Consider the following 13,418-nt stretch of genomic DNA (forward strand, 5'->3'; position numbering starts at 1 on the left):
GGCAGCTGCCTCTCAGATACTGGCCTACACTGCACAGCTGCTCAGGACATGGCTGCGGGATGGAGGACAGAACCTCTCTCCCTTTTGAGTTTTAAGCAACAGAAAGAGCAACATGCAAATGGGCCCTTTCAAGCCTTTGAACTTACTGTTGCCTTTTCCTCCATCCACCCTGAGCTCCCAGGTCCCCTGGATGCCCCCCCCCCCCCCAATTCCAGCCCTGGTCACTCTGGGCCATCATCACTGTCTGATGATAAGCTTGTTTCCCCCACTGGACTGTGAGCCCCATAAAAGCAAGGCAAAGGCTTCCTGGCGAAAGGCAAGCTACACCCTGCTTTCCCCAGCACATACCACACACAGGGAAGGCACTCAGCAAATGTTCATGAAATACATTTAAGAAGGGTCAAGCCCTAGCCGGCTTGGCTCAGTGGATAGAGCGTGGCCTGCGGACCAAAGGGTCCTGAGTTCGATTCCGGTCAAGGGCACATGCCCAGGTTGCGGTGGGGAGGCAGCCGATCAATGATTTTTCTCTCATCATTGATGTTTCTATCACTCTCCCTTCCTCTCTGAAATCAACAAAAATATAAAACAAAAATCAATGAAGTTAAAAATCAAGTTATTGTCACTGAAATGTATTTGACCCAAAGACCTCTTTCTAGGGACACAGCTGACCGGACTGATGTGCTAAAGCACTCTGGCTGGCTAACTGTCCTTGCTTCCGCGCTTAGAGCCGAGGCTGTGGACCGGGGCAGCCACCTGGTCTACGTCTCTGCAGAATGGGCACCACCCTCCCTCCCGGGGCAGGTCTGAGCTGCGAGCCTCTCCAGGCTGCCTCGCGGCGGCCTCCCTCCCTCCCTCCCGGACACCCGGGCCTCACCCCCGGGCCAGCTCCCCTCTGGCGGGCGGCTCCTGCTCGCTGGACTCCTGCCGCTCCAGACGCCGCTCCCGCCGCTCGCGCCGCCGCTCCATCTGCTCGTAGCGGCCCAGCGTGAGGCTGTGCGCCTCGTGCTCCGCCGACTCCTGCCGCTCCGGCCGGCGCCTCCGCGCCGTCTCCTCGGGCGGATCTGCCGACTCCTGCCGCTCCGACCGCCGCCGCCGGGGCAGCTCCTCCGCTCGGTCCGCGGACTCCTGGCGCTCCGGCCGCGGCCGGGCCTGCTCCGCCGGCGTGGGGGCCCGGGGGGTCTCCGCCGAGCCCTCCGGGGCTGCCGGCGGGGCCGCGGGCTCCGCCCTCCCCGGGGCCTCCGGCAGCCGGTCGATGCGCGGCTGGAGGCGCTCAGGCTTGAGCTCCTGCCGCACGTACCCCACCCGGGTCCGCACCTCTGCGGACAGCGTGTCCGAGGCCCGGCGGGCCAGCGGCTCCAAGCCCCGCTCGTAGCCCCCGGGTCGCAGCAGGGGCGCCGCCTTCGCTGCCAGCTCCGTGGGGTCCCCAAAGAACTTGCGCCCCAGCAGGGGGGTGGGAGGCTGCTTGCTCTGTTCTGCCTTGAGTTTCTCGATCTGGAAAAGGAGGGGTCAGGGTCAGGGAGAAGGGTGTGTGGGGTGAGGGTGGGGGCATACAGCTCCGGGCTGTCTGCCTCACCACTCAGTCCATTAGTTTTTATTGGTGAAAAGCACCCTGGTCCGGGCCTGCACCCATGCTTTGCTCTCAGCTAGGAACTCAGTCCCCACTTTCCTCCAGCAAACACCTAGTATTCTTTTAAGAATCAGCTCAAACCATCACTTTCTCTAGGTGCTTCTCTGACCCCCATTGGCCCTTTCCTTAAAGGTCCCCTCCCAGGACCTTAGAACTTTGACTACAATGGTCTCTCTCTTTAAGTGGCAGACGAGATGCCCCAGGGCAGGCCATGTGCTCCCATTCCCTCAGCCTCTGTGCTCCCCAGCCCAGTCTGGACTGTCTCTGCCTGGTGACACGTTTCCCTCTACCCCCTCCCCCTCGGCCAGACTGGGAGCCACTGAGAGTCTGTCTGGACCTCACTTGACAGAGCTCTGAGCACCAAGAACCAGGGTGTCTCCTCCTGAGGGGTGGGTGGGTGGGGCTGGGCAGGGGCGGGGTGCTGACCGTGGTCAGGCGCCGCAGAGAGCTGAACCTTTCCTCCCAGGCGGCCGCCGCTTTGCGAAAGGCCTCGTGCCGGCGGATGAGCTGCTCCACCTCGTCCACACTGCTGCCCAGCTCCCGGCTCTGCAGAATCGGCTCTTGGGCCGTCAGCCACGCATCGGCCACCACCGCCTCCTGGGCAAATTGGTGCACCTCCAGCACTGAAGGGAGACATGGGGTAAGGGAGCTGGAGGCCCCTGTGGGCCCTTCACGGGCAGTGGTTGTCTTCTCTGGCTGTCCACGCCCCATGGCTCCCTCTAGGCCAGCCTGCACCTCTCTGAGCTCTGAAAGAGTGAGGCTGGCCTACTTCTGAGGGCACAGCTTCTCCTCCAAATACCTGCCACCAGAGAGCTTCAATGGCAAGGCCAGGCCTTCATGTCTGCTACTGGGGAGCTGTGAACGTGTGCAAGGCATGCCCCTGCCACCCTCTGGGCCTTCCTAAACACACGGAGAAGGTCCCTGTGCCCTTGAGCCACGTGTGTCTGGGCCCCCACTCACTCTGCTGCAGCCACTCCCAATGGCGGTCCCACTTGTCCGACACTTCCTCCTTCCTGTTCCCCAGCTTGTCCAGCTGTGCCTGGATCTGGGAGTGGTGGGGTAGGTGGGAGAAGCGTCAAGGGTGGCTCCCACCCCAGGGGGCACAGAGAGCAGAGGGGAGCCCCCTGCACCACTCCCCACCTCATCAGCCATGGCACTCTTGTTGAGCAGCAGAGAGCGCCCCAGCTCCTGGCAGGCCGTCAGCTCTGGCACCCGTGCCTCCAGCTCGGTCTTCAGGCCCTGGTGGTAGTTCATGAGCACCTCCACCGATGACACATCCCTACAGCAGGCAGCGGCGGGTCTGAGCAGACAGCCTCCCCCAGCCCACCCCACACACACAGCTCCGAGGAGTCCAAACCCTGCGGCCACAGTGCCACCCCACCTCCGGCCTCCCACCTCCTATGAACAAGTCCCAGGTCCTCCCTGGCTCGGTGATTCCAACTTTCCCCAGGCTGCTGCGATGTCTCACTTCTGTGATTCGAAGTTAGGCTTTCCATATCCAAAGCTTTCCAGTTTTCTAAAGCTGTGCTTCTGAAGGTTCCTCTAGCCAGGGATTCTAACCTTCTAAGTCTGTGCTGTTCTACACACTAGCCACTAGCCACGGCGGCAAACAGGCCCTGGGAGTGTGATTACTCTGAACTGAGATGCATTTTATTTACTATGAAAAAGCATCCACTGTCTCGATAATTTTAAGGCTGATTACATGATGAAAGTGTAGTGTTTTGGGTTTGCCAGGTGAAATAAATGAATTACTAAGTTCATTTAACTTGCTTCTTTTTATTTTTAAATGTGGTTACAAGAAAATCTTAACTTATGTGTGTGGTTCACGTCTGTGGCTGGTGTTGTATAACTCCTGGACAGTGCTGTTCTCCGCTGTCAAGTGTCCAAAACAAATTCCAAATTTCTGAATGTTCCACCAGTCAGCAAGCACTGCTTTATAAGACTCAAAAAGTCCAAACTTATTTGTGAAGGTTCCACATTGTAATGATTTCTACCTGAGACTCAGACTAGGATGATCTGATTCTCGTTTGAAATTCTCTAGCTCTGTAAACTCCTTCACCCATGACTCCTTTTCCCTCCACCCCTGAAGTTAGCTCATCAGTCAGCACTGGACACTGATAATTTTAAAGTACACCTTGTGAAATGATATGACACCTGAGATTTGTTTTAAAATAACTCAGCAAGGGGTGGAGGAGGGAGTCTATAGCTGAAACAAGATTGGCCAGAGTTGTTAAAGCCAGGTGTTCATTATATACACATTATCTGTTATAGCTACTTCTGTATATATTTGAAATCTTTCATAATAAAAAACTTTGTAAATTCCTAAAACCAGTTACTTCTCCCCACCTCTACAACCACCACACTGGATCAAGCCACCACCATCACCTCTCACTGGCTTGTACAGCAGCCTTCTAACTGGTCTACCTGCTTCCACCCTTGCTTTCCACACTTTCTCATAAGGCATCGAGAGTGTTCTTTCTCAGATATACATCATATCACATCACTCGCCTGCTCTAGCCCCTTCCATGGCTCCCATCTCACTCAGAGAAAAGGCAAACAGCCTACTGCCCCTCAAACCTCACTTCCTATCCATTCCGCTCTCCCCCTCACTCTCACCATCCAGCCACAATGATTGTCTAGCAATGGTCAGCAAACTCAGTCCACAGAGCCAAATAGCAACAGACAACGATTGAAATTTCTTTTGAGAGCCGAAATTTTAAGACTTAAACTTCTTCTAACGCCACTTTTTCAAAATAGATTCGCTCAGACCATGGTATTTTGTGAAGAGCCACACTCAAGGGGCCAAAAGAGCTGCAAGTGGCTCGTGAGTCACAGTTTGCCAACCACAGGTCTAGCTCTTCCACACACCCACCTCAGGGCCTTTGCACTTGGAAAACCCTTCTCCCCAAACTTTACCCAACTCATCGTCACTTCATTCAGGTTAAACCTGACATCCTCAGAAAAGCCTTGCCAGAACCTCATCCCCTTGCCTTGCTTTATTTTTCTTCAGAGTACCTATCGCCATCTGAAATAACATTACAGGTTTGTTTACTTATCTGCTGCCTGTCTCCACCCTCAGAATATAAGCCTCATTGGGGCAGGGGCTTGCCTTGCTCACTCTCTGGCACACAGTGGTCATTTAATAAATATTTGTTGAGTAGCCCCGCCGGGGATAGCTCAGCGGTTGAGCATCCACCCAGGAACCAAGAGGTCACTGGTTTGATTCTTGGTCAGGGCACATGCCCAGGTTGCGGGCTTGATCCCCAGTGGTGGCATGCAGGAGGCAGCCAGTCAATGATTCTCTCTCATCATCAATGTTTCTATTTCTCTCCCTTCCTCTCTGAAATCAATAAAAATATATTTTAAAAATATTTGTTGAGTAAAGGAATGTAGACTAAGATCTCACAGTCACAGAAACAATGCTCTGTGAGTGCAGGCTTAGTTCCCATGTGATCCTTTTTCTCATCTGCAGCTGGATCCAGAGGGTCCAGGAACTAACTCGCAGAGCAGAGCGATGGAAAGACCTAGCTCCCAATCACGTGGCTCAGGCTTCTGCTGGACACCCACATGAATTAGTGTGTAAGCAACAGATTAATGTCTACTAGGTTAAGCCACACAGTCCACTCCTCCCTGCCCTGATCCTGGTTGCAGCCCATCCCATGCCATGCCACCCCCCCCCAGTGGGGATAGTCGTGGGCCCCTGGGAAGGAGAGAAGCCAGAAGATGCCCCGTGCTCTGAGCCCCCAATACTAGGCCTAACAAGGGGTCTTGATACACACAGAGCATCTATAACAGTGCCTGGCACACAGAGGCGCCATGCAGGCATTGGCTATTGTGATTCTTACGGAAACAGGGCTGCTGATGGGCAGGGCTGGCTGCCCAGAGGCGGGCAGGAAGCCTGAGGTGGGATGAGGAGCACCTGGGCTTGTCAGCTGCCCCAATCTGTCCGGAGATGCCATCCATCCAGGAGAGCAGGTCCCGGGCCTGGCTGTGGAATCGCAGGGCATCGGCTGTGGAGCTGACGTGCAGGCGGGCGTCCTCGCAGGCTGCTAGCAGCTCCTTCCAGCCCTGCATCACCTCCTGCTCCTGGCTGGCGATGGCCTCCGCGTGCTCACCTGCATACACTGTCCGCAGCTGTGCTGCCCCCTCCTGCAGCTGCCGAACCTGAGGGGCACGCCAGGTCGAGCGCCAGCCCTCCATGGAGTCCATAGCACCATCCCTCCAAGGGGCCCAGGCTCCGCCCTCTCTTTCCCTCTCTGCTGGCGGAGTACAGGGCCTGACAATGTAAGCAGCTTGCACAACTGGGTTTCCCTTCTCTGATGCCCTTCTTTTTGACTTACCTGGGTTCTGACTTCTTTTAGACCTGCCACCAGATTTCTGTCGGCTCACTCCCTGATTTCTCTTGGTCTGAGGCTCTCTGGCCAGTGGGTCTGCAGGCATTTTTCAGGCCCACCTCTATCATGTTCCAGGCTGATCTGATCTCTTTCAGGAAACTCTTTCCCTCCTGATGTTTATGAGTCATGCTGTCCATTTTTTTTCAGGCTCATTTCCTACCTGATGCCCAAAATCCAATGGCTATCTGAGTACTGTCAGGTCTCCTGCCCAGTTCTCCTGGTTCTACCGTGTGAGTTCTACTGGACTCACTCTCTGTTGATTCAGCTTTGGAGTGACACCCCATTTCTATCAGATCCACCACTAATCACTTATCAGTCTCTGCCTGCTTTCCAGAAGTTGTCTATATATTTAGGTACAAATAACTGTCCAGTTTCTGCCTTCCATTATATCTGCAACCCCATTTCCTTCAGTTCTGCTGTCTGAATTCTATTAGGCCCACAGTTTCATTTCCATATGATTTCTCACCTCCATTTCCCAGTTCCTGTCAGACTCACTGCCTGATTTTTATTAGCTCTAGTGCAATTTCCATTAACTACACCCCATCAAAAAAAATTTAAGGAAAATCATATAATTTTTATCAGAGACCTGCTGTCTAATTTCCGTCTGCCCACAGCCAGATTTCTCTGAACCCTTCCACAAACCCCCTTTAGACGATCTGAATGGGGGTAAGATTCACTTCACAGTTTGGAGGAGAATCCCTGCCCAACCTGATTGAAAACACTGTCTGATCAGACATACTGCCCCTCTCCTTTCTGTCACTGTCTGCTTTCTGGGCACCACTTCCTACCGCCCCACCACCTAACTTCTGCCTGTTCTGTAGTACCTGCCCACCACCTAACTTCTGCCTGTTCTGCAGTATCTGCTCCACCATCTAATTTTGAAATGCTCTATAGCCTGATATTTGCCTGCTGTGTTGCCCACACCCCTTGGCCATGCTGCCCAGGCCCCCCACGTTCCCTCCGGGCCGCCGCCACCCCACCTGGGATACAAGGAGCTGCAGGTCATGTTCAAAGGCTCGAAGAGTCCGCTGCATGGAGCTGGCACTGGATCTGGGCTCCGGCGGGGTGGTCAGGTGGGGCAGCCGCCTCCGCTTCTCCTCAATCTGCCCCTGGAGCTCCCTGGCATCACTGAAGAACTTGTGCAGCTCCCGAGAGGCAGCCAGCAGCTGGGCCCGTGTGCCCATCAGCTCCAGCAGCTCAGCCCAGGCCTCATTCAGCCCGTCCTTCCACTCGGCCATGGTGGCTGCTGCCGTGTGGCCGCACTCGATCAGCTCGTCCACCATCTGGTTCACGGCTGCCAGCCGCTCCCGCCCTGCGGTGCCCGTCTCGCTGGCGAACTCTGAGAATTTCTCCTGCAGCACCTGTCACCAGGAAGTGGGGCACAGCATGGGCAAAGGTGTACACCGGGTCCCTCCGGCCCACCATCTGCTGGCAGGTCAGAGTCATAACAGTAATAACAGTAAGAGTCGTAATAACACATAACATCTAACACCTATGGGCCACTTTGTAGCAATAATTGTAAAAATAATAATAAAAACAATAAGGTGACATAATAATAACACTCCCTAGATTAGGCGTTGTGTGTGCCAAGTACTGCCTTAAGTGCCTGCGTTACAGTTATCCCCTCGTATCTGGGGTTTCACTTTCCAAATGTCAGTTACCTGCAGCCAACTATGGTCCAAAATTATTAACTAGAAAACCCCAGGAATAAACAACTTGTAAGTTTTCAATTGCTGCCCTTCTGAGTAGCATGATGCCCTTCTCAGTCCACCTCCTTCTGTCCTGCCTGGACATGGATTGTCCCTTTGTCCAGCCGCTCCCCTGTGTGTACCCTCCCCGCCTGGAGTCAGCAGCCACCTAGGTTCTCAGCTCGACTCTCCCATTATCAAGTGTTCGAGTAAGCCTTAGTTTACTTAACAATGCCCCAGAGCTCAAGAGTATTTCCGGCAACTTGAAGATGCCAAAGAGAAGCCACACAATGCTTCCTTAAAAAAAGTATGTATGCATAGGAAAAAACAGAGTACATATAGGGGTTGGTACTATCCGTGGTTTCAGGCATCCGCTGGGATCTTGGAACGTATTCCTTGTGGATAAGGGGCCTACTGTATATTAATTCATTTGGCTTACAGCAGAGCTGCGGGGTAAGGGCTATTGTTGTCCTCGTATCCCAGAGGACCCCGGTGGCACACCCAGTAGCCACTGGCATTGTTGTCATTACTAACCGTGACATGCTCAAAGTCTTGGCCGAGCTCAGGTGAGCCGGCCACCACCTCCTTCTCGGCGATCCAGTGCTCGAGCTCGTCCACCTGGCGGCTGAGCTGGTACAGCCAGTACTGCTGCTCCAGGCCCACCCTGCGCTCCTCGCCCAGCTCCTTGAGCGCCACATACAGGCGGTCCACCTGAGACTGCCGCCGGCTGATCTGCTCGCTGAGGGGGGACAGGGCAGGGCAGAGACGGAGCCCCTGAGGCTTAAAGGTCAGAGCCGAGGCCCCCAGACACCCTCTCCACCTCCAGGCAGGGCGGCGTTCCCTGGGACTCCTCCACACAGGACTGTTCTCTGCAAGTGTTGGAGTCAGTCACCCAGCACTAGCATCTCAGCGCTCAGGGAAGACTGCCCCAGAGCCCCCCTCCCCTCCCCACAGCCCCCATCTGCGGCCCCAGGACCCTTCCTCCAGGGACTTGGATGGGCTCCTGACTACCTACTTGAGTCCACAGCCCATCCTCCTCACCTCCAGCGCCAACCTCCAGGTTTGGGTGGGTGGACGTCTAGCCCTGTGCCCCCTCTCACGCCTCACCCCTGGCCCAGGCCTCCCAGACGCGACTCCTACTCCTGACCTCAGGGGGTTCCTGCCTGCCCACCTGTCCGGGTGCCCCATCTCCAGCAGCGCCCGGCACTGGCGCGACAGCTGCGCGATGCTCTCCTCGTAGTTCTCCACGCCCTGCTCCAGCTGCAGGTGCTTCTTGAGCAGCTGCAGGGTGCTCTGCTCGTCCTGTGGGCACAGGCGCCCGCGGTGAGGCGGCGGCGGCCGGCCCGGGCTCCTGCACCCCTGGACCCCGCACCCCTAGCCCCGGCGCACCTTGCCCTTGTCCTCACTCATCATGAGCAGCTCCTGCTCGCCCAGCCACGCCTCCACCTCGGCCAAGTCGAAGTAGTACTGCTCCACCTGGAAGGCGGCGTCCAGGACCTGCTGCCGCCGCTCGGCCGCGTCGCGCAGCGCGGCCCAGGCGCTCTGCAGCTGCTCCCGGCCGCGCCGCACCGCCTCGGCCTCCGGGCTGCGCAGCGCAGCCAGCGCGCCCGCGCGCTCCAGCACCTCCTCCAGGCGCGGCCCGTGCGCCTGGATCTCCCGCCGCAGGCCCTGCGGGCGCGAGGCGGGTGCGTGAGGGCCGCGCAGGGAGCCCGGCGGGAGGGCGCGTGCTCCCGCCACTGGCACGTCCCAGGAGAGGCGGGCAAGCACCCCGCATCAACCGGCCAGTGCCAGGGGCCACCCCGCTCACTCAGACCCCGGGTGGCAGGTGGGGAAAGAGGCACAGGAGGCGAAGTACGTCACCCCGAGAACAAGTCGCTAGTAAGGGGTGACATGATTTGAAAGCAGGCTCCAGAACCAAGACGCCTGGTGACACAAGATCCCCCTAATGGCCAGAACCGGTTTGGCTCAGTGGATAGAGCATCCGCCTGCGGATTGAAAGGTTCGATTCCGGTCAAGGGTATGTACATTGGTTGCGGGCACATCTCCGGTGGGGGGTGTGCAGGAGGCAGCTGGTCAATGTTTCTCTCTCATTGACGTTTCTGGCTCTCTATCCCTCTCCTTCCTCTCTGTAAGAAATCAATAAAGTATATATATTGGATGCACAAATCTTAGGGGTACCCAGGTCAGCATATGAACACTTCTGTCACCCCGGACATTCCCCTCAACCAGCTCTGTACTTGCAGAGTACCTCATTGAACTTCTCCTGTGTCTCAGTTTCCTCAACTGACAAATGGAGAAAATAACAACAGTCATCCCTTACTGAGTGGCTGCTGCCTGCCAGGCACTTTGCTAAGCAAGACCATAGCCACTCATCCAGTCTTCACTCTAGCCCCATTCTCATTTTAAAGACGAGGAAACGGAGGCACCAAGAGTCTGAGGAACATGGCAGAGCCACCTGCCTGGTGGCGCCTGTGGGTGCTGTGCCGTGCTGCACTTAGAACAGTGTCTGCACACAGTGGGTGCTCATCAGCATCAGCAACGATTGTTCTTTTAACAGCCCTGTGGCCCGGCACTCTCACACCCGCCTTCGGGCTCCAGTTTTACACATTCAGTGCACTCGAAAGCGATGAGCCGGCTTTGTTTGTCCCCAGCGCAGTCTGCAGCCCAGAGTAATTTCATCAAGATGGGAAAACAAAATGTGAGAAAACTCCAGCCTCTTAAAGAGCTCCATCTAGTGCAGCAAGATCACAAACCTTTCAAAATAACGGTGTACCCTCCTCCCCACCATCCTTCAGAGTCTCATTCTTGCATCTTTTTTTTTTTTTAAAGGGATATTGACAATACCTACTTCAGAGGGTTATTGTGTGGATTACATGAAATAACTGACATGACCTCCTAGGACAGTACTTGGCACATCATCTTTAATCAATGCATTTTTGCTATTATTATTATTATTATTATTATTCCTTTGCTATGTGCCTCACTTTGAGCTTTGGTAAAAGAATTGCTTTGACCAAAGGTTTCTTCTCCTAAGCGATTAGAAAATCACTGCTCTAGACCCGTGGTCGGCAAACTGCAGCTCAAGAGCCACATGCGGCTCTTTGGCCCCTTGAGTGTGGCTCTTCCACAAAATACCACAGCCTGAGCGAGTCTATAATGAAGAAGTGGCGTTAGAAGAAGTTTAAGTTTTAAAAATTTGGCTCTCAAAAGAAATTTCAATCGTGTAGTGTTGATATTTGTCTCTCTTTGCCGACCACTGCTCTAGACCCGCACTCTACTATTTAGACATGGAAACTGAGGCCCAGCAGAGACCTAGTGATTTTAGAGGCTCAAACGCCCCACAGTGCTTAGCTCGGAAGTCAGCACTCTTACTGATCCTCTCTGTTCTTGCTCCCTGTGGGTGTTTTGAGTTTTTGTTTGTTGTTGTTTTTCGTTTTCATGGCCCAACAGCCACTCCCCTTACTTCTAGTCAAGGGACTCTGACTTTCTTGTGGGGAACCTCCTTGCTTCCGCCTCGTCACAGGTAATAAAGTTAAGGCTACTCCACCTGCTGTTCCAAGAGCAGGCCCTTCTCTGGGACCAAGCCAATCCCAGCAGCCTAAGTCCCTGCCCTCCACAATTAGCTCAGGAGTAGACACGTGACTCACGTTGAGCCAGTAAGAGTGATTCCTGGGACTATGGCTGATTAGTGAGCCTGGGCATCTTTTTAAAGAGAGACATTTTCTCCAATTTTGTGTGGGATATAAACTTGAATCTGTTGGAGGCCTCTAACCACCAGGAGAGGAGCATTAGCTTAAGAACAAAACTAGTGCAGAACAAGCAAACAAAGAAGCTGAAGCTGAGCAACTAACGACATCATGGAGACCTGGAGCTTCTGTACCTGCTGCGTCTTCAGCGACAGGACCCACTGGCTTTAATGACCTTGAGTATTTCCTGTCACTCAGATGCAAAAGTGCCCGAACCCCCTCCAGCAGCCAGAGTCTGCTCACCTGGTTCTTCTTGATGTGCTGCTGCACCGCCTGCAGCCCACTGCCTCGCTCCGCCTGCATGGCCAGCGGCAGCCGCTCCTGGACCCAGGCCTGGGGAAGATACAGGGAGCTGGTCAAGGGACAATGCCTCCCAGGACCCCTGCACCCCAACTAAACGGTGAGCCACCTGCACAGGACGCAAGGCCCTTTGCTGCCGAAGGGCCTGCTCACAGCTTTGGCCTCCTCTCTGGACAATGCCCCGTCTCACTCTCCGCACTCAGGCCAGGCTCATGCCTACCTCTGGCCTTTGCACAGGCAGGCTCTCCCTCCTGGAATTCCTTTCCTACTCCCTCAGCAAGCTCATGTTACTCTTTCTTCACATCCGAGCCCACAAACCCCTTCCTCCAGGAAACCCTCCCTGACTTCGGACCTTGACCAGTTGCCTCCTCTGGGCTCCCATAGCCTCTGAGCTCCCATCACAGTCCTGACCACCTGTGACTATCTGGGGACAGACAAGCTGTTCTCCCCTTTGGACGCTGAGCCCTCTGCGGGCAGGAAAGTGGTCTGCCTTGGTCATCCCTGTGACTCCAGCATCTTCCAAGCACAGGGCTGGGGTGAGAATGATAAACCAAATTAGTGAGTGAGTGAATGAGGAAATGAGTGGATGAATGATGAGTGAATACTAGTCAATTAATAACAAGTAAATGAGTGAAGTGCAAAAGGATGAGCCAATGAATAAACGATTGAAAGCGAGTAAATGAATGTGGAAAAGTGAATGAATGAGTGAAAGATAGAATTACTGAGTCTCAGGTCTCTTAGCCACCATCTCCACCCTTACACCGGCCAAGGTCCCAGGACCTGGTCCCCGCCTCCACCGCTGACCCGCCTCTGGCCTCACGCCCCGCCCCGTCACCTTGGCACCGCCCTCTCCCCCCGGCTCCCCGCTCCCGGCCTCACCAGCTCGTCGTCGAGGTCGTGCGCCACCTGGTGCAGCTCCTTGGAAGCGAGCAGCAGGCGGCGGCGCTCCTGCAGCGGCTCGAGCAGGCGGACCAGGCGTTCGCCCACCGCGCTCTGCCGCTCGCCGACCAGCTCCTTGCTCGCGGGCTCCAGCGGCAGCGCCGCCGTCTGCGCCTGTAACTCTCCCACTTCTCGGTACCACTCCTCCACCTGCGACTCCATCGACTGTGGGAACAGGTCAGGGTCATGGGCCCCACTCTTCCTCCCCATCCTGCCGTGGCTCTCCAACCTTTGTACTGACAGCACAGCCCTCCCTGCGGCCCCCCTTCCACTCTCCCCTTGCTGGAGTCCCACCAGAAGCCTGCCGTCCTCTCTGACCTGCAGCCCCTTAGCCAGTTCCTGCCCCAGAGCCTCTGCCTTTGCTATCCCCTCTGCCAAGCAGGTACGTCCTGATTTCAGATAAAATATACCTTCTCAAGAGGCTTACCTGACCCCTTGGACTAAAATCGTCCATTAATTTTTTTAGTTCTCAGAAAAACTTTCACGGTTGATGGTAACCCTGTTTTACAGAGGAGAAAACTGGGGCCCAGACAAGTTAGGTAATCTGTCCAAAGAACCAACATTTCCAAATTGCAAAAATAAATGCAAGGCTGTAGTGATTTAAAAGGTTGATGTGATATAGGATAGGCACAAAGTGCAGAAGCAGAGGAGAATTCATAGGTTTTATAGATGCCATTTCAAATCTCCAAGGAAAAAAAATGGATTATTCAACAAATGGTCATGG

General features: G+C 54.9%; 1 protein-coding gene across 1 annotated transcript in view; it reads right to left on the reverse strand.

Annotated features, from left to right (window-relative positions):
• Positions 1–13,418, reverse strand: part of SPTBN4 (spectrin beta, non-erythrocytic 4) — a 78,515-nt gene that overhangs the window by 4,623 nt on the left and 60,474 nt on the right. The window contains exons 21-31 of the mRNA XM_036407984.2: positions 12,635–12,859; positions 11,699–11,788; positions 9,099–9,377; positions 8,881–9,011; positions 8,244–8,448; positions 7,002–7,382; positions 5,547–5,791; positions 2,768–2,906; positions 2,588–2,672; positions 2,054–2,250; positions 875–1,491 (exon numbers count right to left, since the gene is read on the reverse strand). Of these exons, the coding sequence (XP_036263877.1) occupies positions 875–1,491; positions 2,054–2,250; positions 2,588–2,672; positions 2,768–2,906; positions 5,547–5,791; positions 7,002–7,382; positions 8,244–8,448; positions 8,881–9,011; positions 9,099–9,377; positions 11,699–11,788; positions 12,635–12,859 (2,594 nt within the window). The remainder of the gene's footprint in view (positions 1–874; positions 1,492–2,053; positions 2,251–2,587; positions 2,673–2,767; positions 2,907–5,546; positions 5,792–7,001; positions 7,383–8,243; positions 8,449–8,880; positions 9,012–9,098; positions 9,378–11,698; positions 11,789–12,634; positions 12,860–13,418) is intronic.

This window comes from Pipistrellus kuhlii, unplaced genomic scaffold, assembly GCF_014108245.1.
Source record: "Pipistrellus kuhlii isolate mPipKuh1 unplaced genomic scaffold, mPipKuh1.p scaffold_m20_p_38, whole genome shotgun sequence".
In the NCBI taxonomy this organism is placed as follows: Eukaryota; Metazoa; Chordata; class Mammalia; order Chiroptera; family Vespertilionidae; genus Pipistrellus; species Pipistrellus kuhlii.